We start from the raw sequence: 27,890 nt of genomic DNA on the forward strand, positions 1-27,890 counted from the left end.
GAGTTTCCAGATCCCAGTACCTCAAGAAGATGTTGAAGAAACAGAGCCCAGAAACTACTGCATGTGATGGGTGACTGTTAGCTGGGCTCCACAGTTGATACACAGTTCTTCATTTCTCCCAGGTATTTGTCCACCATCTGAGAAATGTAGTCACTGTTGTTATTTTTACTCTCTGTGCTAGTGAGCTCTAACTTTCTTGGGTTAAATATTAATTTAAGAGCAGTTTATAACTTTTCATCACTAGTTTAGAAGAACTGAAGCATATCTTTGGAGACTCTTAGATTCATCAAAACCTTCAAGCTACACACTTCTCTTTACAACAAAAGATGAGGCAATTTAGGATCTTCACTTAATATTTCACTATAACTCTGCCAGTTCTGCTACAAAATTGTTTTGTTTCTTTTTTTTTTTTTTTTCTTCTCTTTAAAACTGTTGTTCAGTTGGTTACATATCTCTATTTCCCGATTCCTCATAACTGGGTAGGATTTGATTCCTTCTTTAAACTAGACCAAGGATTGATTTATTTGGGAAAGTCTAGCTTCAATCTACCTCAGACTAAACCCTTCATTCTCTCTGTCTTGTTATGGAATAGGCACATATAGATTCTTTTTGTAGATTTTGACCCAAGTAAGAACATTTAAGATCTAACTTGTGTTACTAAGTGAAGATTTTTAATGAAGTCTTTCTGAACATTTACCCACAAGTTAAATTGTACAAAAGAAGTTGTAAGACCGTAACGCCTCCGCTTCACTAGATACACAACAGGAATATGCAAAACAGAGAAAAATCTCTCTTTCTGACATTAAAATCAGTAACATTCACTACATCTCTAGTTGAGTATTCCTTTAGAATCTGAAGGGAAAAGGACACCAAGTTTGAATATCTTTCTAAATGATATGCTTCAATTTAATTAGAGGTTATGAGGTTGATTAAGGGAAAAAAAAAAGTTAATGCACTCATATTAAAAGGACTGAACAAGGAAAATGTGGGAACAATGCTGGATGGAGCAGACAATTTAATAACTAGATACACAGATAAGGTACTTAGTGCCCTCGGTTTTTGTCTTTGCCAGAAACACTTCTGAGGTTTCTGTGCTGAGAGAAAGACTCTAAACAGAAAACAAACCAGCAATGGTGGATAAGGACTGAGACAGGGATTGCTTGAGAGAACGAGACCCTTAAGAGTCCATAAGACCCAAAAGGCTGTGCCTTAGGATGCTGAGAACTGATTGATGCCCTTCTAAGGCTGCCTAAATTTGTGAGCTTTTTTTGTTTATTTGTTTTTTGTTTGTTTGTTTGTTTTACAGTTATAGAGTTTGGGAGAGCTCCTCAGTAACTGGGAAAAGGGTGGGGGAAAAAAGGTGAATGTTGCGATAATTTTTGGAAAAGGTTAAAAGGATAAGCCAGAGAACCATAATGGTCAGGCTCACCTAAGACCCTGGGGAAGTCCTGGAGCAAGGCCTCTTGGAACGTATTTCTGGGCACATGAAGAAGGCAGTGACTGGGAACAGTCACCATTAATGGATGAAGAGTGAGTCATGCCTGACCAGACAGATTGCCTTCCATGATAAAATGCCTAGAGTTGCAGATGAAAGGAGAGCAGGTGTCATTAACCTTGACTTCAGCAAGCGTTTTGACATTCTCTCCCAACGCATTTCTGTCTCCAAGTTAGAACATTATCATCTGGATGGGTGATTAATTAAAAAGCCTGTGGGAAGGTCAGGCTCAGAGGGTTGTGGTTGATGGGTTGTACTCTGCCTGCAGGCCAGCTACAGCTGAAGTATCACAGGGTTCTCACCTGGGGTCTGTCCTGCTTAACATCTCTCTCAGTTTCCTGAGGGAGGTAATGGAGTGCTTACTAGAAGTTTGCAGATGACACCAAACTTAAGGGAGAACAAAACGGTATGCTTGGTGGTAAGGCTACCGTTCAGATGGTCCTAGACAGGCTGGAGGAATGAGCTGACAGGAATCTCATGAACTTCAAAGGCCAAATGCAAAGTCCAGCACATGGGAAGAACTCCTTGCAGTGCTGCAGGCTGGGGACTGAGTGGCTGGGGAACAGCTCTGTGGAGAAAGACCCAAGGGCCTTGGTAGACCTCAAGCTGAACATGAGCCATCAGTATGCTCAGGCAGTATCCTGGGCTATGCAAACAGGAACACTTGCCTTGTGAGGGGAGATCAAGGAAACTGGTACAAGGAAACTGCTTTAAAAAAAAAAAAAAAAAAGACCAAACAGCTAGAGAAGGACTTAGCAGCAGCCTCCCCATGCCCACAGGGAGACTATCAAGACAAAGTCAATCTCTTGACTGTTGCACGGCACGAGGACAAAATACAACAAGCATATATTGGAACAGGAGAGGTTCAGACAGTTTTAAAGGACAGACTTCCCCATGAGGACAGTCAAACAGTGGGGCAGGCTGCAGAGAGATTATGCACTTACATCCCTGGATGTTTTCAGGACCTGACTGGATAAAGCCCTTGGCAATCCTGTTTGATCTCCCAGCTGACACTGTTTTGAGTAGGAAGCTGTCCCAGAGAGAGAGTTCCTAAGGACCCTTCTAACCTGAAATTTTCTGTAATATTACATTTATATTTTTTCCCTGAACACTGAAGGAAAGGCATATGAAACTACAAGTTCAATGAATTCATCAAACCAATGAAGGCATTTACAAGTGAACAGAAATCACTGCATACAGGATAAGCGTGAAGGACCACCAGCCATAGAACCCCCCTGCAATAGCCCCCTGCCACACAGCAAATGGTTATTGAAAAGGATCTGCAGAATATCAATCTTCCCTGCCCTCATTCAGCACAGCTTAAAAATCGCCTACAAATACCTCAGGGTCAGATGAGAACTGTTTATACTGAAGGTCAATGGTGACAGAAGAACAAATGTGTATAATGAAGTACGTTTAGGCTGTAATTAGAAGATTTGTAGCCTTCTGAGGAATTAAGTTCTGGAATAAGCTGGTAGTAGGAGTAATTGGGAATAAGAGAGCTAAGTGGTTTCAAGAGCCAAGGAACTTTATCAAAGAGATAAGTCAACCAATGTCAAAAAAAAATTAACAAAGTTCTCACATGTAAGAACTCAGGAGACTCCCGTTCACTATGCTGAAGAAATATCTGGATAAAAGTCTACAGCCTACGTGATGGAAGTCATAATTGCCTTAAAATACGTGATATTAAAATGTAAACTAGCACCAATGGCTTTTAACAAAAAGATCCAAGTCAAAAGTACACTCCTGCCTAGGCAATCCTAAAATAAAATACTTTTCCCTGTTTTACAATAGACTTTTGCCACAAAAAAAGATAACATACCAAAACAAGAATCAATATTATTCTGTATTCCACTGGTTCTGAATTGTAGTTGTTAGGTTGCTAGTAAAAAAAGAAATCACAAAAAATGACTGAGAAATGCAGCGGTGAAGAGTTTACAGCCCGCAGGTCAGAGATGGCCGAACTGAACGAACAGTGTGGTCTAGACAAACACCCCGGACACATTTTCTTGAGAGAAATACAAATCATCCCTTGGGCACTCATTGCCCTAGAAAAACATAATTGTACATAACAAACAAATGTTACTCATCACTCATAAATGCTCTTCCTACAGCAGGCAGTACAAAAACAATGGGACAAGACATCACTGTTTTGGTCAGATGAGGACACGAATTTAGTTATACAAATTGTTTGAGCTTCAGCACACGACACACAATTCCTCTACATGAGGCTATGTGGCCTGGTAATAGAGTGACCTCCATTAGTATCAAGGAAGTACAACAACACATAACTATCATAACTTCTGACCACAAATCAGAAGAAAGGACAGAAATAGTCTGTGTCAGGCTACTTTTCCTGACCTACTGGAAAATAACAGCATCTCATTGACACCTGAGGTAAACAGTATTAAAAGCCTTCTGATCATTCACAACAAGATAGCATGTTATTTGCAGACCAGAAAATCAAACAAATGATGCCATTCTGGATAACACATCCAAAGGAACTTAATTTTGAGATTCTTTCTATAATATTGTGCGTTGTACCCTAATGGAATCTGCTTTTCAGGAACTTAAGTACTTTGTAGATGTCAGACTTTATTGAACAAAATTAAGTTACCTTATCATCATTTAAATCCTCATTTTTCCCACCTTCTTCTCCTTGTTCTGGTATGCACAATTGTAATTTGCAAAATGCTACTGATACAGAGTTCTTTGTTAAAAACTACTAACCACAATATGACAGCTTATTCCATGGTTCCTAAATACAGAGCATGGCCTCTCCCATTAAGTTAGGAGGGACTTGTAAACCAACTTCAGCATCTTAACCTTGCTATCAGCTTTCACTACAGGCTCCAGCTGTTATCTGTCTTCTTGCCAAGTGCTGTGAGAAAGCCAGAGTGTCATAGGCAACTAAAGCCAGGTTCCTCGCGAGGAACAGAGACTGAATGAAGTGCTAGGATTAGTTGTTCTCAAACATGAGAACATAAAACACAACTCTTGTAACTTTTCCTTCCTTTCTAAAGATGTATTAGGCATCAGATTCTTGCTTCAATTTCCGTCATATTTTCAGTGCTTTATGTGCAGCTGTAAGAATTTATTATTTTTCCATTTGAAAATGAGTTCAAAATTAAAGCATATGAGTAAAAGCGAGCAGAATGGGTATTCTGCTGAAAAGGGAGGCTGAATTCTGGTATCAGTTCTGCAGCTGCAGTACACTGAAACCTAGCTATATCTCCTGCTCCTGAGTAATGTCAGCATGACATATCTGAACTTTGCTGGGTACGATGCCAAATCTCAAGTTTGAACATGTTTTAATCCAACCAATTGCATATTGTCTGCACAATACTTACCTATGTATCCATTTTAAAATAGGAATAGTCAAGTTATATGAAATATTAAGTCACTGAGATTGCAAACTTTTTCCTTAAAAACAGCTGCAGAATTTTTGTAGACCACCTACAGCACCCTGCTGCTATTATGTAGCCACTTGTTTGCCTTCCCACAGTTCCTAGTTATTTGAAAACAGGTAAGATTTATTTTCAATAAATACTAGATTCTGGTTTCATTTATACTGTCACAATATCCAGAATGCAATTATATCCATCAACAGCCCACATGTTGCTATGGAAACTGCCTTTTTTATGGTCTCTCAATCTTGCGGGAAAATGAAGTATTGATGTAATTTGTCTTTATTTTATTATTTGGAATCATTCTCAAAACCTCAAAACAAGATTGTAATTTAAAGCCAGAATGGGCCAATATAAGCAATTGGTACAAAATGAATATATTAAAAAATACATAGAAAGGTATTATGAGCCTTTACCATTGCTTTGAAGGATACCAGTAATACACAAACTTTTCATATACATGTAATGTCAGGACTGGGTCAGTTCTTACATGTTTGGAATACCTTCCCTGGTTTAGCTGCTCTCCTGCAAGAGGTTGCTCCAAGACATTTCAGAAACAAAAAGCAAGAGAACAGCTCAATAGCTATATGGCAAGTAGAGAACTGAACTGAGCTAGCTAAATTGTGCAATTAGTCATTCCTAAGGCTCATACAGTTCTCAAGAAAGTTAATAAAAATTTGTTGGAGCTGGATCAAGTCACCTGATAAAAAAGCAGTTGAACTGCAATTCTCCTTCTTGAAGACATCTATAGGCAATTATCCAAAAATGATATGCTCCTGTGTTTGCACAAAAGTACAGGAGATATTTCTGCATCGTCCCCTTTAACCATAGTGCTAGAAAGGGATTGTTTACCTTATGCTTCTAGATTCATTCAACTACCTGCTTATGATTAGACCAACCCTTCATGAGCTAGTTTGGCTACTGAGGAGTTCTCTTGCAAATGTCTCTCCAGCTTTACCTCAAGCTAAATTTTTTTCTTCCATTAAGCTTTTACTCATCCTGTATCTATTCCCAAATGCAATTCAAGGATAACATTAGTATCTCCTGTGATATTAACTTTTCACTACCCAGTGGAAATATCAGTTGTTAATACTTCATCTTGCATAAAGCTCAAGCCATTACAGAGATTCTGTGAAGACTACTCCAGGAATATTTCTTGGAAAAGCGGACAGGTGCTTTGTACAGTTGTTTCCAAAGACTTTGTCCTGCTTTCAGCTGGGACAGAGTTAATTTTCTTCTTAGATGCTCATATGACACTGTATTTTGGATTTAAGATGAGAATAACACTGATAACACATTGATGTTTTGTTGTTGCAGAGCAGTGCTTACACTAAGCCAAGGACTTTTAAGTTGCTCATGCTGCCCTGCCAGGGAGGAGGCTGGGGGTGCAGCAGGAGCTGAGAGGGGTCAGAACCAGGACAGCTGACCCAAACTGGTCAAAGGGATTATATCCCACACCATGTGGCATCATATTGGGCAATAAAACTGGGGGGAGCTGGCCACAGGGACTGCAACTGCTCAGTGAGTGGCTGGGCATTGGTCAGCTGCATCCACTTGTGTATTCCTGTATCATTGTTTTTATTATTTTTCCTTCCTTTTCTGTCCTATTAAAGTGCCTTTATCTCAATCCACAAGTTTTATCTTTTTTTTTCCCCTTGATTTTCTCCCCCATCCAACTGGGAGGAGTGAGTGAATGGCTGTGGTGCCTGCCAGATTAAACCACAACAGACTTATTAAGAAAGAACCTGTTAGTGAGAAAATAAAAGCTATATTAACATAAAAATATTAAATATATGAATGTGTCAGTAGATGTTAGTCCAACCCAGAATTTTGAATGAAAATATGACAACTTCAATCTAGTTTTGTCATAAGATTCTGGAAACATTTAAGATAAAAACAGAACATTTCCATTCTTTGTTTCAAAATGATTTTGTATCTCAATAACTTAAATGGGAAAAAATGTAAAACAATTTTATTCAATTATACTGTTACCAACTTGGAACATAACTTTTAGAACAATTGAAATTATTTTTTTTTTAATTACTTCCCATCATGTAAAAATTTTCTATACAAGTCCATAACAAGAAAAATCTTTCATTAGAATTGCATTCCTAAAATTCAGACAGAAATTCTCATAAACTGTATTTCTAGCAAAGGAAGTCCAGGAGGGACCTACTGGTCAAGAAACTCAGATTACCTCATGTTCTGCTTGCAAAGTGTGAAAATCGTGACAGGTTTGTCTTGAAAACAGCTAATCAAGAGTAGTCCAAAACAGCATCAGAAATTAAGCCATCAAGTAAGTAGTGTGGAGTATCAGGATGCAGTTCTCTTTCTCTGCCTTCATTTAGCAACACGGATCAGCCCCACAAAGTTCAGGACCTTGCTTTTGCTGTTGCATTTTGCAGATAAGAAGATAGCTTACATCACTTCTGAAGATATATCTAGTAATGGTAACTTCTTCTGAACATAAAAGCTGGATACATTAATGTTCTTTCATGCATGCAATCCTTACTACATTATGACTGGAAATTATTGTATTTGTGGATTTGATGCATTATGCAAATTAAGGAATAATTGATAAACTAGGTAGGTTTATAATCATGTTGTTTCTAGATATGGGAATCAACAAGTTTGCAATCAGTTCTTGCTTTTCAGAACAGGTTGAGGCAAATAGTTTTACTCTACTCTACTACTGATTTTCCAGAACCTCAAGAACAGGCAGAACTTTGATAGTTATTTCAGTTGAAACCAAAATAGAAAAGGATCATAAAGCGCACTAAGACAACACATCTTGTCAAAGAGACTCTCCAGCTGCTTGCTTGCTCTGCCTTTCCAGTTACTCAGCACCACTGAAGAAAAGACCATGACATGAATGTTGGCTTTACTGTTTTCCAAACAATGTTCTCAAATATATTTTCATTTGCCTACAAAGAGATGCACGCACATTTGGTAATTTCAGAATGCCGCAACTACTACACAGAGGAATGCTGCATCGTATTTCTACAGTCTTTTCTTTCTTTTTTTTTTCTTTTTTCTTTTTTAAACAGTTCACCAAATCAGGCTGCAGTTTTCTGAATTTTATGATTTAGTTCACAAGAGGAAAGAAAGATCAGAACACCAAAAGTGATTTTTAATTTGAGAGACTGCTTTGGTACACTGGTTGTAGCGTTCTCATTTAATGCGAGTCCACTTATAAAAAAAATCAAAACTGATTTCTAAAACAGTGCTATGACTGCATAGTTTATGAAACTTGAATAGCTGTTTTAAGTGGTCTTAGCAATAATTCTGGAAGTAAAGCATCCAACATCCAATGTATTAGATCTACAATTTATTTATTTGCTGGTACAATTGTGCAGAACTGACCAGGATGATTCATAGTGTTTGGGAAATGGTCTCTAGCTTAAATGTAACAAACTTTATAAAATTTGTTGTAAGTCAACTGGTAGCGAAGAACTTCAACATTGTGCAGCTCATGTTCTAAGCTTCCAAGTTTCTTTGAAATTGTTAATGAGTTGCATTACAATTCTCAAGAAGCTGCATTAAGGCAGCAAAACATTTCCTTCCTTACTATTCTGCAAATATTAATGTGCTTGCTACATCTGACTGCGTTCAGACAGCAATCCATATTACGTACTGAAAATACAATCAATTACATCATCAACACATAACTTCTTTTCATCCACACAAACAAGGTTCTGTCCAGAGTTTTGTATGAGCACTCAGAAATCCACTAGAATTTATTGTACAATTTATACCACCAACACATGTCTCAGGTAAAACTCTGTCTTTAGAGAAGACAGATTTTTTTTTTGTCCATCTCAAAACTGTGCCATTTCAATCTTAATTAAGCCATCAAAATAAAGCTTAAAAGGGACTTGCAAGGTATATAGATCTTCTGGTGTTTCTCAGTTAAAGAAATAGTGAAATTTCAACTGTCATAATCACATAAAGATTCAAAGATATAGCTTAGAAGGAAAAGTACAGTTTGACTTTTTTTTTTAAGCGTCAACAATAATTGAGAACAATCTAGTAACATGAAGCAATAAAAGCAGTTTAAAGCTACAGGAAAGTCAAAACCTACTATTCTACAGGTTGCGTGTGTATGTATATACATATTTATGTATGAAATATTTATATGCATCTTTCAGTATTTTTTGTTTAAACTACTTTCCTGTACCTTCTAGAATTGTTTCTATCCCCATAACATAAATATTCCTAAAAAGAAAATATTTACCTAAAATTATTTAGAAAATGTCTTTTGAAAGCACTGAGTTTAGCTCCCTTTCAAACTTTTAGTTACACTTCAAAAAAAATGAGGCAATTTTTTTAATTTTGGCCTTTAGCAAATTTGAAAAAAAAAACAACATAGAAAACAATCAAAACATTCAGAATTTCACTGTACAATAATTAGCTGAAAAATTTTAGCGTTTCACTAATGCTAGCCTAAAAATCTAAATTCAAGGCCCAATCCTGTCTGCTTTTGAGAAAATAGGAATTTTACTTCTACTTCACTAGAAACAGGATTAGAACCAAAATAAATTCAAAATGAATAAAAATAATAATACACTAGTATTACCTTTACTAACGATGGAGGCTCAGTAAAAAGAATACAAGGCAAACAATAGAATAGTGCACTGTGGTTTTATTGATGGCAGCAATGACAATTTGCTTCTTTCATATGTAAAAAGTATTCAGCTTCATATAACTAAGAACTTTAAAAAAGTCTCCTGTGGTATCAGGTCCAAATTCTTTCTGCTCATACCACCTTTCTTTGTTCCACCCTGTTGCCTGGAAAAAGCCAGAAGTTCTTCTAGAAGTCTTCAGCAAGTTGAAGCTGCCAGTGAATTTCCCCTCACCAGGAGAAGATTGCTGAACAGGGGAAAGAAAAAAAAAAAACACAACCAATAAGTACAAAAACTCTGCTCTTTGTGCAACATACACTTTACTGCTACTACTTTTTTTCTCCTCCAAAAGGGTATACATCTGCTTTTCTGTACTTACAGAGATATGTATTTAAAAGAATAAGTCATAAGATTGCACTTCAATGCAATACATATACGATCACTATAATACAAGAAGAGAACACTTTCTGGCAATGACTTCTTACAAAAATTCAATTTCTCCATTGGTAAGGACTTTAATACAAATTCCATAGTAAGTTTGAAAAGGTGTAGATTAATCCTGTCACTGCACAAAAGAAGACCAAGAAACAGATAATGACCAAATACTTATAGGTTCACACTCTTACGTTCTTTCAAGCTCCTCCAAAAGCCTTGACCCTTCAAAAACCACATTTCTGATTACTGTTCCCCTTCTTTTTCATACTATCATGACATTCTACCCAGCAAATATAAGCTCAGGACATATTTTTATTGCTGTTAGACTCTAATTCTTGTATCTTTATTCTCTAGAGAGAATATCTTAACTTACAGACCTGTTAAAACTAGTGTTTGACTAGTTTGACCCGAAACAACCTAGACTGAGTTCAAAGGGTCTCTGATGCAGTGCTCTGATAAAATTTTGAGTTAGTGTCCTCTACCTCACACTGCTGGATATTAATAAACCACTTCTAGGCCAATTGCATCTACAGCGAGGTATTGACCTTAACATGATTACTCTATTGCTCTGCCTTCATAGTAATCACCAAGTCAGGACTTCCCGTAAGTCTGCAGAGTAATTGTTCTTTATACCTGAAGTATAGAACAGCACGGTGAGCTTTTCAGAAGGACACAAATTATATTAAAAATAATAATAATAAAAAAACAAAACACTCAGGAATTTAGTATTTGTCAATACTAATTCCAGATTTGCAAGGGCAACTTCAACACCTAAACAAGTATGCTGAAAACTAATCCAGGAAGCAATAAAGCTTTATTTCTGCATTGTTGTACCAGTGCTAATACGCCCTTCCTGTCAAGTGGTGCAACACTGTACAGGTACGTATACAGTTTTGGGGTATGGGATATGAACTACTGTATGAACTTCATGCTTCATCTTTGATATGTCCCTATCATACTCAATACAAACATGGCCATCAGACATTGTTTTTAGAACAGCCTTATTTGCTTTTGAAGACAGGGCACCTTGGCATTTTTAAATGTTAAATATTGCAATATGACAATTTGCAACAAATGATTTATAATATAGTCATCAACAAGAGCTCTTCATCTCTTTTCAGGAAAAATCGTTTAAGTTACTTTACATGATGGAGAGGTATAAGGGATATAAACCCTCTTCTCTCAAGCAGCAGGTCAATGATCTGGTGAAGCATCCTTCAGTGGAAAGCTGTGGTAAGATTATTTCTCACTAAATTCCTTAAAAACTTCCCCTGATAAATCATGTCATCTAACAGGTTATTGAAAACTTGAAATAAAATATATAGAGAGAGAGATGCCATGTTCTCAGAAGCTCTTGGGAATACAAAGGAAGAAACCATATAGAAATCCACTTCCAGGAACTGACATTCAACATTTTTGAGCTTTCACATATCATGACGCTGTCATACAAGTCTAGGTAAGCTGAAAACAAATTAGAAAAGGACTATGTTCGATTTTCTGCCTACACTTACAATCAGAGAGAAACTGACTACATCCTCCACTTACTTTTGGCCAAGTTTAATAGATTTTAATTACTGGTTTCTCTCTAGTTCAGCTGTCTTCAACCACCTCATTAGGTCACGTAATAAATACATTTCTAAGTTCAACTTAGTATAAAATCTATAGCAGCATGAGATGTACTATGGGGAACTGTAAGACATATCTGATAAATATAATCACCACAGTGTCAGGATGAACATTTCCTCACACCACCTTACCTATCAAACAAGGCAAATGACATCAGCTATACTGGACTCTACACAAACTTCAGGAATCAAACCTAGCAGGTGAAAGCTGCTCAGTATCACACAGAAAAAGCTTTTAAAAATAACGTTGCAATATTTTTACCATCAAAAAGACTGGTGCATTCTTAAACTGAGGGAGAATTTCCATTTTTTGATGCTATTGAGCAATAACCCCAAATGCTGCACTAAGAGAAGGGAACAGGATATTTAGCTGTTCATATATTGTTCATATATTCACTACAGCACTGTGGCAGAGGGTTGGGGTAGAAAAAACAACACATTACAAATCCTTTATAAAATTAAGGTTTGCCTTGACTAGAACTAATATAGGAGCTAACTAACCTTAAGTAGAGACCCCCACCCCTGTCACCACCCAACCCTTTTACAGAAAGCATGTTTTGCCTCTCCATTTTCTTCTTCTGAGTGATCCTAGCATCAAGAATCTAAGACCAATATATTTAATTTCATCTTGTCAACTTCTTTTTGGTGTCAACATCCCATAGCTGTTATATTATTTCATGTTGAACCGCAATTGAGCTTAATACTGGAGATTTCCTAAATACAAACTTATGTCTGATACAGCAGATACTTAAAATAGTTAGATATATCAAATCATTTTAATATAAAATACACAAATATTCTAATTGAATAACTTTTACCCATTTAGAGATAGCTTCCACTTAGTTAAAATGGAAGACAATTCAGTTATTTCAGCCTAGGAAAGCTGCATTTAGTATTTGGCTTCAGATGGAATGAAATTTCAATCAAGAAGTAAATTGCATTTTTTCCATAATGAATTGCTGTTTACAGTGATGACTATTTAAGGTACATACAACTCTTTCATATTTGCAGAAGATGAAGTGCATAATATTCCAATAAAGTAAGGCTTACAAAATTAGTCAAAACTTAAGCAAAGGTTAAGCTGCCAATGATTGCACATTGCATTGGGCTAATAAGCTCGGTTTTTGGATGACACATTGGTACTAACTGTATCTTGAGTAGAGATTGAAGAAGTAAACAGTCCTGGGCCAAAAGAAGATAGATGAAATGCCTTATTTAATCACCTGAGGAAGAGTGTTTTAAATTTGGATTAAAAAAAAGAAAATATTTTGAAGTATTCTCAATAACAGATGTACTTTGTAAAGCAAAATAAGTAGTTGCTGAAAATATTTATTTAGCTTTATGACAGCTGCTACTTGTTAACAAACGTTTTTCATTTAACTGACAATATTTACCATCTGAATCAAACCCCTTTATTTAGAGATGTCTGACAGAAAACAATAGCATTTGAATGGGGTGGAAGACTAAAACGTTTTTCTGTTGTTGTTGCTGTTTTTACACAGCTGGTAGATTTTGATCCTAATCTGCTGTCAGTTTAAATCAGGATCCTGCTGGAACTTTCAAAGCAAGGTGCAAGAAAACCCACAAAGAGCAACCTGTGCCTTATAAAAGTTGTTCCCTGCTTGTCAACCATTTATTCACTCTTCTTGAGGTACACGAGTTACTATTATTCTCTCTGGATGTCTTTTTTTCCCCTCTCTCCCAACCTGAGCAAAGCCAAACACAGTTTTCCAGATTTACGCTGTACATTTTGAAAACATAAAAATTATTATCTGAAGACAAAAACAACAACAAAAAAGGTTTTGACTGCCCTCTACACTGCGCACATTTCATTAGGCTGATCACACTGACACCTCCCTGCGCTGACATAACTAGTTTAGAACTCAGCTCAGTGCATGCACCTGAATTATTTCTGCACACTTTATAATTATCTCATGACACATTTATTGATAGTGACTGATACACTTATTAAAATAGAAAATTTAAGGATATGTACAAAAATCAGAATATTATCACCTTGACAAGAGTCAAGAGTAAATTTTTCTCCTTATATTGGTAGTACTGCCTCAAATGAAAAAGTTAGGTGAGCATATGATCAAAAAAGTAAAGTCTTATATTATTGCATGTCAGAAATATCAGAAGCTGCAAAGATCAGCAGCACCCATTAAACCAGTTGGAAGTGAAGGAATGGAGAAATGAAACAAACTAAAAAGAGCCTTATAAAAAATAAACCAGCTAGTACCTAAAAAATCAGATGCAAAACAAAGACACTGAAGATGTAAACCAAGTAACATGCATCTTTGCAATGATTTATTAAGAATAGAGTCAATGAACTCTTGAGAATTAAGGTATAAGAAAATCCAGAAGTAAAATGAATGCAGTACAGCATATTTGATTTGGTTTTTTTTTGTTTGTTTTTAAATGAGAAAAAAACTTTTTATAGTAATTGAGATCTATATTTGTTTGTATAATGGTAATTACAATAACTTATTTGTTCAAGAACACTCATGGTCTACTACCCAGTGCCAAGGGCTGTTATACAAACCAACTACTAGCAAAGTTGTAGAAAGTTCTCTCACAAACTTCAGAGACTGAAGAATTAAGTATACAAAAATTCAGATCTACTTTTCTTGAAATCAAAATCCATAAATAAAATGTCATTAGCATATATTTACCTTTTAATTCTTATTAATCAGTTTCTAGCTCTTGGGGGTTGATAAAATTGTTGAGTAGGTCGTGTGGACCGCCTTGGCTGACCATCACCTCCTCTGCGGAATTCTAGAGTTTGCTCATAAGTTTCTTCTTCATCCTCCTGCAGGTAAACAGCATTATTTTAAATAGAAGAGTAGTTAAATGCATTATACATGAGTAGGCATATACGTATATACACACACATATGAATGAATGCATACATGCATAGAAACTGCTGCTTCTGAATGGATGATCACTTAATAAAGGAAGTGAATAGTCCCTTTTTATAAACCTAAGAAAGCTAACAAAAACAAAGTGAGTAATCTCAAAATCCAGTCCTCAAGGCAGCCACAGAAGTTTTAAATATTTGCAGAAGAACGGCATATATATTAAAACAAAGTTATTCTCCAGGAGTTATACAGGCAACAAACTCAAGAAGCAAAGTAACATCGGTAACCTGCCAGAGCAAGAGAAATATCAGCTTTCAGGAGTTTAGAAATGTGTGTGAAATGAAAGAAAAGAATAAGGGAATGGAAATGGAAGACACAAAAATCAGGCAATATGCATTCTAGAAACACATATCTGAAACAGCAGATACAAATCTGTGATGCAGTAATAATCAAAAAGCCTACAAGTATACTGGACAGCAATTTAGCCATGAATTTTCTACATGCATCAATAATAAAAATAACCTCTGAATAATGAGACAAGAGGTAATTACATGTCTGCAATATTGCATTCACTCCTGGTTATCTCAGTGCCAGAAAGATACTGACAAATTACAGGGAGTCCAAAAACAATACAAATAATTAAGAGACCGAAGAACAAGTAGCAAAGAAAGACTAAAACAGACATTTTCTACTTTAGCCAAGAGATACTGAAAGGAAAAACATTCCTCTGATGGAGTATTTGAAGGTGGTACAGAGTAAAGAAGATTTTTAAGAGAATCACAATTTCTAACAAAGAGAAATGCAAAAACAAAATTATACGCTGAAAGTAGAAAAAGTGTTATTGAACAGGAAGGAGTATGATTATCAAATGGTTTCTCAGTCATAATTACTTTTTTTTTTTTTTTTTTTAATTTCTTAAAACTAGCTTCTAGCAGACACCAGGTTCCCTCTAGAACATGGTGCAAGAAATCCATTTCTGGGAAAAGTACTGAGCATACAACTCTTAATTTCCCTTTACTCACAATGTAAGAATGTACAGGAACAGAAACCAAGAATATTTAATGATTGATTATAAATTCTGCAACAATCTCAACACTTAGGAACTGTCATAGAGTGCAACATGCATATAATGAAGAACAAGCAAATCACAGCAGTAAGATATTTCATTACAAGAGGCAAGAAAAAAAAGACATCTACAGCCTAGGTTTCTTTCTTTTGTGAAAAATGAAATCTTACTCAAGAAACAACAGCTCATTCTGAATCAGCTTAAATGTTGATAAACATGCATTTTGAAACTGACAGGTTCACACAACGATATTCTTCGTGATAAGGTCCGCTATTTAAAGGGCTTATCTGTGGTCACAGCTAAATTTCCAGAACAGACTAGGCCCTACTAGGGAGAATCTGCAATAACTGTAGAAGAAAAGAGAATTTCGGCACAATCAAATGGGGCATAATCGATTTAAATCTTTTTGTTTCACTGTAGCCAAAGGCTGAGAACGATGGAATTCTGCAATAAAACTTACTTTTCTCAGTGTACCTCTTTTACTGCTTGCAGCACTGTTCCCTCATACGAAGAGGTTCAGAGACACTACTTATCCAAAGGAAATAGAAAAGCAGAGGTCTAACCAAAAAATCCACACATTTTGCAATAGTTAGCCCTAGTACAAACCCTGAGTATATGAAGTAATCTCCCATCATTGACAAGGCAAACAATACTAACATCAACACTTCAAAAGGTAAACTAGGTGCCTGAAGCAATGTCAATACCTCTAGCTCCTTCAGTACACTCAAGAAACTTCAAGAGTTGAGAATAGTTTTCATATTATTTGCCCAAAGCAAACAGCAATTGCAAGTTTTCTTAAAGATTCTTTCCAAAAGCTTCTAACTAAAATAAAAGAGCTTACTCTTCGAGAGTAAAATTGTAAACCATCAACTGCTTGGTATCTGGATTCTCCAGAACTGGAAGACTAATTGACATATACACACTACAGAAAAATTAGCAAGCATACTGGTATTTTCAAGAGACTGCAGTGAACCAGACATAAATTGATCCTTTGTAACCTTGTTAGTCTTAGCTCAAAGAGATCAGAAATTAAATAGTTTAGTGCATAGTGTCTCACCTGTAACAAACAGCCTCTTTCTGAGGGTAAGTATAGCAGAGTAAATATCTACATCAGCAAATCTTCATCAAACTTCAAAGACAATGTTGTTGATCCGCTGAACTCAGTAAAATCAGATTAAAACTAGAATTTGTCTTAAACGTGTATTTTCGTATAGTTGTCTTTACATACAGAATGAAAAGCTTCAGATGCATTCCAATTCATGTATCTTCATTAAAAAAGGCAAGAGCAATGTGTGAAATCACATTCACTTTCTTGAGACTCCGAATAAAATGAAAACAAGCATTGCAGTAAATCTTACAAGCTAGCAACAGAATGCCTTCCTATTATTCCTTCCTTCTTATGTACTGTTGCTCTCCACAAAGTTACCGAGTCTTGTTGAAGTCTGCCATCTTCCTATCAGATGATAATTTGATGTTGCTTGTGTTTTACCTATTCATTTGAACCCTACTGGATCTAAAATTCTCAAAAATAGTATTTGGCCAAACCGTAACTTTATTAAATACTGCTTCTTGTTTTACAATAATTGCATCTCTTCCACCATTTCTCGTTCACTAACCCTCATTCACCACTGATGTTTTATCTCTTTTTATTGCCATTTTAGTTTATTTCCATCTTGCAATTTTTTTCTGGGTCTACGTCCTTTATCTCAATTTAATGCGAAATCTCTCTAACCCATGCTCAAAACTGTCTTCGCTATGCTGGAATAGCATCCAATCTAGGCAAAGCTTAAAGATCACTAATGTTTACTTCTACGTTCCTTCTATTCTCCTACCTAACAATTTCAACCTCTACATATCTTCTGTTACAAATCTGTAGTCACTTAAGTCATACATCTAATTATCAACCCTATTTTTCCAGCCTTAGCTGTTCGTGTTCAGTTTATAAGTTGTTTGTAACTCATTATAAATTATACAATGTCCTACCTCCTTATACATGTAATATCTGGATTACATTTTATAAAGCAAAGGTGGCCACAAACCTCTGATACCGGCCATCTCTTCTGTCAGAGCATTTTCATTCTCCAGTTACCAGCAAATGTTTTATACTACTGGCTTTATCCAAAAACTTGTATTTGATTATCTCCATCCTTCAGCTTACATTATTTGTCTAATGTTCTAGGATCAGAGACGGAGTTTTCTAGTACTTGCACAATGGCTACCTAGGGCTACATACCATGAACTGTCACTAAGCTTACAGAATCACAGAATCATCTAGGTTGGAAGAGACCTCCAAGATCACCGAGTCCAACCTCTGACCTAACACTAACAAGTCCTCCACTAAACCATATCACTAAGCTCTACATCTAAACGTCTTTTAAGGACCTCCAGGGATGGTGACTCAACCAATTCCCTTTCTTTCTGCTTAATTGCAAAAATATGGAAACTGGCAGATTCATAGGAAAAAGCAAATAAAGGTTTACAGTGCAAACAATCAAATGCAGAAAAATTACTGCAGCAACTGGTAAAAATGACATGAGTGGTGGATTTCAGCAATTTTTAGGGATTTAAAATAAGATAGTGAACAAGGAAGCCTAAGTCATTGGGAGTTTCAGCATCTATTCAAAGTTTTGCCATAAGAATCTACTGTTACCATTGCTATTTTAATTACCTCTCGTAAGACAGACAAGAACGTAGTAAGTGTAAAACAGGAATAGCATGCTCAGTGCTTTTACATTGGGCCCATGTATTCCAAAGAGCTTGTACCACCACCATACTTTATCAGCTGAGCTTAGTGAATCAGCAAGTAACTTCAGTCCAGCCAAGTGACTAGCTGCATGCTTTTACATAGACTTCAGTGGATTTCACAGATGCATAACGAAATAAATCCAATATTTAAAATATTTTTAACAGCTAATTTACTTTTAAAATAACACTATTAGAGCAAAGTAAGCTTGCATTTCATAAAAGGCTTTCTCAATGGATTTCCATTGAAAGACTTCCCTACATTAAAAATAACAGTTTAGAAACATATATAATGTGAATACTTATTCCAAGTCAGATCCAAAAAATACTTTTCACATTCCATCTATTTTAATAAGAGTTCAGTGCTTGAATGACTTGTCTTGAACGACTTGTTCTGAACATTTTTGAGAAAGATGAATTTATAGTGATACAAATATAGCAAGTCTGCACTTAGGTTGGAAAATCATAACCAGAGCAGTTATATTTTAAGTTTTATTATAGCTTGCATAACTTCTGAAAACAATGAATATATGGATGATGGCAAAGAGCATGACAGAAGTCACAGACTTTGACTGCTGCATGCTCTGCCCGTGTATATTTAGGATTGCAGTTACAAGTAACAGCTGAGCAGCTCCATCAGTTTGCTACCTACAAACATGTTTCCTCCATCTATTCCTGCTTACCAACAGAAAATTCTGTTCTGTTCACTGGGCTCTTCTGCTAAAGCATTTCTATTTGTTAATTGATGGAAAAATCTTCCAACAACAAATCGGTGTACTGCTCTCTGTGGGATACTACAGTTGAGCAACAGAGCCTGTGCAAGGATGAATGAAGGAGCAGCACGAGGCCAGGAATCACAAGAGAGAGAAGAGACAGGAGCCAAAGAAAGCATACGACATTTTCTCTTTCAGTAATGTCAAACCACTGTTTCAGTTTAAGCTGTGATTTTAACTTCATCCACATAGTCAAAGCATGGAAAACTTGCGGGACTCAGTAGAACAGTGTTAGTTTCTTTGAAAAATGAACTACTCTTTAATCTGCATTTCAACTCCCGTTTCCTGGCCCAGATTTTACGCTTCTCTCCACTGCTCACTTTGCTGGCAACAGCTTCCTACTGCTGTTAACACACCAAGTGATCTCTTGCTTTGTTAGTTAAATCGATTTCTTAAAAACCTGTTTCTTTTGCCTAATCACAGTGTTGATCTCCTTGAGTATTTTAAGTATTGACTTTGGAGTTTCAAATCAATCAAAAATAGACTGTAAGGTTTTCCAGATATATTAAACAAACAAACAAAAAAGCCACACTAGAACAATAATGAAAAATTCACAAATTTCCTCCAAAAAGCTAAGTTTAATCTTTAAAATTCCAGTTTATTACGTATCTGATATTTGGAAGAAAAAGCATTGTTTGAAGTGCCTATAGTATTCCCATAAACTTCTAATAAGGTTCTACCTGAATATTTAAATGGATTCTTCGAATTCCAGAACTAAGAATGAAATCAGAATTTTGTGGAAAAAAAAATTGTCATTTAATAAACACTTGAAGTTGTATCTTCTTAGAACAGGGGTAGGACAATTCCAAAAATTGCTATCCAGTGAGGTGTGAAAAGTACAAATAAAAGAAATTACCACTGATGTACATTTTTCAAGGATTTTAACCAAGTACTGAAATCGTGACGAGCATTTTTGAAGTGTCTGTTTCAGAATAATCCAACATATTTGCTCGTAATCAATTTTCTTTGCAAGTTATGCTTATTACTTAAAATAACATTTCCTTTTGCAAAGTAATCTTTGAGAGGGATAATCTTTGTCAGCCTGCAGATGTTCACAATTTTTTTTTCCATAGCAACATATCTACATTAGACTGAGCCTATAACCATACTGATTTCTCAGTTAAATTATGAATAAGAAGGACACTTGGGATTCAAGGTTACACTGCCAAACCTGCATAGCAATAACCCCTCATTGCTGTCAGACGCTCAATACACAGTTAGCCCTACTAAAGTGTCTTTAAATGAGTCAGGGTAGCATCACATTTCTGGAAAAACATACTTTTAGTATGCTTACACAGATGGTGTAAGACATTACAGTAGTGTATCACTGATGACTGAAACTACATGTAACTAATTGTAAGGATATGGATGTATTTAAATCAAATAATATCTTTTTAAAATGTTGTATGTAGTAATTACCTGACAAAGATTTTTTTAATTAACCTTTTAATTTGGAATATTAATGCAAAGTTGCACAATTATTATTTTTATTTAGCTCCTCCCTGGAGGACTTTAGCATTCTTAAATTAGCCCCCACTATAATTCATATCCTTATAACATAATCATTTTCATAGTACAGAATCCATTGGTTCTACGTTTCAGGATTTTACTTCTCCTAGCAAACATAAGCTGCTCTGATTTCTTAAAAATTAAACAATATTACAGTTTTTAAATTTAAAGGAATTGCAATGGATTGCGAGCAAATTTAGAAGTCAAAATAGGTTGTCCAGGTTTCTAATTAATTTTAAATTATTTTTAAGACCAAAACCATTAACTCTTATTAAAACAGGTACCTTTATATGGCATCTGTGAAAATAAAGTGAGCAGAAGGCAGAGATAATTAGAACAATATCAAACCTGATACTTCTTCATTCTTGAATCAAGAATGAATGTGGAAAAAAAATCACAAGACACATGAAAGGCAATACACATTTCCAAACTCACAAAACCAGAGCAATGACACGTAAGCTAAATACACTCTTCCATCCTTCCCCACTGCCTCCATTGCTATCTTTCTCCATAGATATATATAGATAGATGTCCAGATATATTTTGTGGAATTGATGAAGAAAGAGCTAAGAAGAAAGTAAGTTCTTTTTCTTCAGTTTTGGATGAGAAAGTTTTTTCTGAATCTGGTATCTAGAATATTCATAGAAAAGCTTAAGGAGAAAAAACCCTGCAGAACATACAGAAAAAGACTCTAAATTATTCAAAAAAGCGCAAAACAAAAATCCGTGCTTTTCCACATTTTTCCTCTCTCCCATGAAGAAAGTACTGCTACAGTATTGACTTCTGGATAGACCCACAGAGCTGGTGAACTGCAGGATATTTAATCAGTAGACTAGCCAAGACCTATTGTAATGTATGGAAACAGTTGCATTATACTAAAAACAGCATCAAGAACCAACACAGAACAGAAAAATTGTAACAAAATGGAAGGATCACGTATATTGGATGTGTATGGCCTTACGGTACAAATGGATTTTATTTTTATTTTTAAAGCCATAGACTTATCCTGAATTGGTAGGAATCTGTAATTAAATTAATCTGTTAATTGAATCTATCTATATATTTTTTTCTATTAGTACATGCCCCAGGAAATTTGACTTTGGCCACTTCTGATAATGAAGTGCACCTTCATCAGCAGTAGGGACTACACAGGGCTTCAAAGGTATTTCTTAGCACCTGCAGTGTTCCAGTGGCATTATTTTCTGTCTGTAAAGGACATGCAGGTTACACAATTGTAAAGCATATATAGAGTACACAAATCCTTCTTGCATTGAAAGCCATGAGCCCTTAAGCATCTAGCTCAACAACCCCATAAACACCTAGCTACATATGGGACATTACATGTATTAGGTAACTAGTACAGATGACATACGTGTCCATAAACACGTATATACTACATATATATATACATATACAGATTGTAGAATTCCGTAAGTAACTCTGACTCAACTTTTTATGACTCAACTGCTTTCATAAGCAAAACCATCAATAGGTTTTCTGAAACTTTTAGATTTAGTTACACTACAGTAAAATTATACAATATAAGACAGTGGTAACAGAAATAGCAATGTTAAATGTATTACAAAAATTACTGAGAGATTTGCTACAAAATATTACAATAACTTTGGTTTTCCTTAAAGGAATAAAATTGAAGTGCTATATGTTACTGTATGATTTAATAAAATCCTCTTCCCCATTTAAACTGTAATTTTATAATTATTGTTTGTTGTCATTCTATACACAGCCAAAATAATTCCTGCCCATTTACATATACATTTAACCTACTATACTAGGGCTATCTTTCTCTCATCTGCTTCTCAAATTATGTGAGATTTTGATTTACTATACAAATAAAACACTACAATCTACTTTCAAGCTCTGTATAAAACCTTTTATACAGCAAATTCAGTTAAGAGTATTCCTAGCATGAGAATGGTCAAATTCAAGTTACTGACAAATTCATTAAAAGGAGGTTGACATAATACCATTAAACAATAATAACAACAACATACAAGCCATTTGTTTCCCTTACTTACATTTAGGGAAAGGATCTTTATGAGGGTATGCCTCAGTCTCCACTTAACACACATAAGCCACAAAATAAGTAAGTTCTAGCTTTGATACACAAAACTAAAACTACATAAAACATTTTTTTCTTTTTTTCTGCTGCTGAAAATATAAATTGTGACAAAACCAGCTGAGCTTTAAACACAGCTGATTTTCAATAGATTGTGGTAGGACAATATACATCCTGAGTCTTGAATAAGACAAGAAACATGTGATAACCAAATGAAAAAAAAAATCGTAGATTCTTCAGAAAAAAAAAATAAAAAATGCAAAACAGATGGATGGACAAGGAGGAGAATTTACATACTTGGATCTGAGACTGCTAACCGCAACACAACAGTTAACTTGGACTCAGACATCAGAACTTCTTGGTACTTCACTGCTTTTCTTCAACTCTGAAGACAAAGCACTCATTTAGTTTCTAAACAGACTACATTCCCATTACATTTCCATAAAGCTAGGATTGAGTAAACCTGGGGCATGATTATCCTACAGATAATTCCCTAGCTTATCTGTTCCCTTTAAGGGTATCATGCAGGTTATTCAAACTTGCCTTCATTCCCTATGGCATATAAAAATAAATCTGTAACTTGTTGTGAAGTTTGGGCTTATGATGCAAACATTCTTTTCTGCAGGCTGGCATTATGTTCTCAGTAAACAAAACATTAATGAATTTTAAAAGTTCTTTAGAAATACATATTTAAGCCATTCACAACATATCCTAAAAGCAAAATAGAAATACTAACTTCTATCAGTAATAGCTCCTTCACATTGAGCGGTATCAATATAAAACTATGAATGTTCATTTTATTTTTAACAGTTTCTAAAAGAAAAGCAGATACACTGAAGTGATCTCTACTATAGAAAGAACATTCACCCAGCAGACATATCAAATTTTTAGCAATTCAGCAAGAAAAGCCACAAACTGACAAACTGAAAGTGTTTTAAAAAAACAACATGAAATCAGTTAGAGTAACTGCTATATGGAGCTCTGTTACTATAATGAGTAACTATGCTAATTTTGGGGCTACAACAGCAAATCAAGTGTCCATTTCCCCCGCTTCTCCTACATAAAATGCATAGCCCTTCCCTCCTCCTTTCCCTTTCTTTTTTTTTTTTTTTTTTTTAATAAATTATACATCCAGTTTTTCAGAACACCAAGTTGAACTGTGCTCTGGAAAGGTCTATTTTATGCTGGTTACACAGAAACAGACCTAAACATATTGCCAAAAAGAGTACTTGCATAGACTTTCAGCATTCAGTTTCCTTGCACTAAGTGCACTCTTAAACAAAACCACATACTTCTGGAGGGAAAACGAAGCATTTGCTGTACTGCTAAACCTATTTTGGTATGTAAGCAGAAAATTCTGCCAACAAAATTTAGGAAGAAAATGCTAAATGGTAGTATGAGAGATTGTCTATGCTTTTCTGTTGGGGCACAAAACCAGTATTAAAACCCGACCAGAAGGAGATCAGTGAGTTTCAGTGACCTTTTATGCTAACCTTTTCGATTTTCAGCAGATGCTACAGGTAACAGACACTGGTTGCATTACTATTTTATACTGCATTATGTATTTATACTACTTTTTTACCCTGCATTATGTATTCTTCTGCATATGAATTTAAAAACAGTTTTCATGGAGCATGCTAAGCATTTCAAGGATTATGTAGTATAAATGTTGGAAGTCTACGCCTCTTAGATGTCAGACATTATTCATAAAAAAAGAAACCTACAATGTAATAACAAAGGCCTTCTCTCTGGTGCTACTATTAGGGAAGATGATAGCTCTGTACCTGCAATGCCATAACCTAGTTCAAGTATCAAAATTTAAGCGTATACTTCTCAATGAGGGTTCAAAACAGCTATAAAACAATGTAATGAATTGCTAACAACTGTAGTAGTACAAAAGCAGTAGCTTTGTAGTAAAAGACTTGAAAAGCTCCTTCCATTCAGTTTATTGAAAAAGTTAAAGGCTGTCCTGATCACAGTCTAGAGAAAAGGCTTTGACATAAGGCTCTCAAGTCTAACAGCTGAACTCTGATGGCCAAAAAAGTTACATTAGGTAAACTAGAAACAACGAATTAATTTGAAATAGTGAAGATTATGAGTGACTGTAACCACTTACCAAGATATGTGATGAATTCTGCATTTCTGTAACTTTCAAATTATACATTTTTAAAATTAAATTATACATTTTTAAGGAAAGCTTTCTATATCAAATAGAAATTAAATTCAGCAGAATTCTACATTCTGTTTTATAAGGTATCAGGTGAAAAATCAAGTCAGTTTTTACACATTTCTTTTTAGTCTATTTTTTTTAAATCTGAAAGAATTGAAATGTTAGAAAGATAAGGAAGGCACAGAATTGAGAAAGGTAATTTAATTACAAAAGCTTCATTCTCTGAATCACTAGTCTTCTTAGCATGACTTCAAGACTCCTACGCCTTGTTTGCTTTGAGAGTTTCCTTTAAAAATCCCCCAACTACAGTTACCGCACAAGAGGTTCAATGATAAAACAAGGTAAGCCTTTCTCATGCTCACACCACGGACAACAGAGTTGCCTCAAACACAGAAAGGAGAAAGTTACATTTGCACTACTAATACATACATAAATACACGTAACTTAAACTGAAGCTAGCATCTAAGGGAATAAGACTAAAATGACTTCTATCTCCTCCTGACTCAGGCTTTTTGTAAAAAAAATAAATAAATAATAAAAACAAGAGGGAAATGCATATATATATATATATATATATGCACAATTAGTCAGTTTTACACTTACAAAAAGACAACTTGACTAATTTAGCAAAGACATTACTTTGTGTAAGTTTAAGCAAATATAACTTCTCTAAAACTTTGAAAATTTAGATATACCAACCAAGTTCTGAGAACACTTTTTTTTTTTTTTTTTAAGGAAAGTTGTCAGACAAAACCATTTCCTCATCTGCTTATGCTCTTCCGAGATGTTTCAAGAAAATCTCATTAACTTCTGCTATTCTTCAACAACATGAACAATAATATCCAGCTCAGGTATACACACTCATTTAATAATATTTAAAATGTCTCTCTTTGGCATGAAAGAAGCTTGCAAATGACACTATTAACATGAAGAAAAGAAAGTACCACTAGAGTCCCTGTTGTTGTTACAAACCTTACAAAAATTTACCCTACCAGAATAAACCAACAGAAACAAAAAAGCAGAGGAGTAATTCCATATTCTTTTTAAAATTATGCAGAAAAAAAAAAAAATCACTCTTCTGCAAACAACTGCTTTCACACTCCATGTGTTGTTACATTATGGAAGACTTCTTGTTTACAGATATTATTATGGGTAACGCTTGCAAGTCAAACAAGGAGAAAAAAATTAAAAAGTCTTGGACATTAGCCATGTCTGTACAACGAAGCCAGTGCAAACATAATGCTTCAATTCAACATGTACTGTACACAGTATGAGGGAATATGATGTGGAATCATATACACATACTCCACTACTAATTAGGGTTGTCATAGCTTCTCTTCTGCAATACCAAGCCTTTGGTACCATGTCTCTTTTCCCTAGAGAACAATCAGTGAGGAATACTATGCCAATTTCTCCAGTTTCCTCTTTAATTTATATCCTTTGTATTAAGTATTAAAGGTGGACAAACTCAGTACACTGAAACATGAACGAAGCAGGGAAATCAGAAGAGAAACAGATGACAAGTCCAGTCCAGACATTTTTACACATCCAACCTCTTGAACACGCTTCAAGATGCAGAACGGCACTTAAACGGGAAGAACTTGTGTTCAACCTCAACAAATTCAATACAGAGAAAGTCTCAAAATGAGAATGAGTTTTTAATCACATGGTAACAGGATCAAACGTAATATTTAAAACAGGTTAAGCCATGCTATCCCACAACAAAACCACAAGTCACTTTGAAAGAAGGTGTTTAGTGAGGAACAGAACAAACAACCTAATGAGCCCATGTGGTGTGGTTTCCAAGTAATCATCACTGTATGAAGCCACATTCAATAACAAAAGGAAAAAACAGCAGAACAGCGTGATGCTTAAAGTATCCTATTGAAACTATCACAAATGTTTACAGTAACAAACTCCAAAAAGATTGCATCTTTAATCTGATTTGTACAGCTGGCTATTCAAGAGGATAGGTCATAATGAATATGAAATGCTTGAGTGGGTGACTAAGACATATTCTGCAATGCCTGATAAGCATTTGCCTAATGATACAGACGGAAAATTGAAAGCCATTGCTTTATGACCACTTAGTGTAAATTACCTCCACTCAACTGAAATTTGCCTGCTTTTAGTTTATTAAAAACTAAAATTTGCTTCCTTAAAGGTGGTTACGTTTAAGTGTCAGTTATTACATTTCAGCCAAGGGCCAGTAACTTTCAGAGGAGTAGTTAACTTCAGCTGTAATCACCTGTCTGAATTCAGCACAGATACATGAAACTGAAGTCTGAAGAACTATGCACTTTCTCAGAGGATAGAGGTGCTAAAGAAAAATGTGATCGATTTATTACAATAAGTGCTTTCCACAATGCTTGTCTCCAAATTTAAGGCAATATTCTCAATAAGTAAAAAAAAATAATAATAATTTTTTAAAGAAGATCGGCTAAGTAATGTTTCATACTCAGAGGACAAAGGCAACTGAAATCACCATATATTACATATATGGAAAATGAGACCCATCACTACAAAAGAACAGCCTAAATCTAAAAATGCTTTAGTAAAGGGGAAAGACAACCCTTTGTGGAAACTAAATCCACAGTAGTAACTTTTTAGATTAAAATGAATTGATAAATATGTTTCACCACTCAGAACAAAGAACAGTCCCAAATCCTCAAAAACAGTCTTCATTTGCTTACATTACTTCTATAAGTAATTAGAACTGTAAAATGATTCTAGACACTTTCTTACAGCACAGAAGTCAAACAACTATAAATACAGAATTGTTTTGATGCAACTATTTATGGACAGCTTTTCTACAGTGACATTAGACTTGGTTAAGTAGACGGCACAGTTCTCTTTGAACAGTCTGGTTTCTACTACAGACAATGAGGATAGATAGAAGCAAGGTAAGAGATCCAACCAAGACACATTTATCTATTGCACCTACTTTATTACTTAAATAAAAAGACTCCCTGCTTGACACAAAACACAATAAAGATCATGGTGTGATTTTAAGATCATCCACGTCGAAGAGCCAGAGCTGCCATAACAGACGGCAACCAATACTTCAAGTCAGTTGTTATTCGTGATACTGCAATGGTCATGAACAAC

General features: G+C 35.2%; 1 protein-coding gene across 2 annotated transcripts in view; it reads right to left on the reverse strand.

Annotated features, from left to right (window-relative positions):
* Positions 1-9,526: 9,526 nt before the first annotated feature.
* Positions 9,527-27,890, reverse strand: part of TDRD3 (tudor domain containing 3) — a 108,771-nt gene continuing 90,407 nt past the window's right edge. For both annotated transcript variants that reach the window (XM_040540765.1, XM_040540774.1), the window contains exons 13-14: positions 14,260-14,396; positions 9,527-9,771 (exon numbers count right to left, since the gene is read on the reverse strand). In XM_040540765.1, coding sequence (XP_040396699.1) covers positions 14,277-14,396 — 120 coding nt within the window. In that variant the 3' untranslated portion in view covers positions 9,527-9,771; positions 14,260-14,276. The remainder of the gene's footprint in view (positions 9,772-14,259; positions 14,397-27,890) is intronic.

Source organism: Cygnus olor, chromosome 1 (assembly GCF_009769625.2).
Source record: "Cygnus olor isolate bCygOlo1 chromosome 1, bCygOlo1.pri.v2, whole genome shotgun sequence".
Classification (NCBI taxonomy): Eukaryota; Metazoa; Chordata; class Aves; order Anseriformes; family Anatidae; genus Cygnus; species Cygnus olor.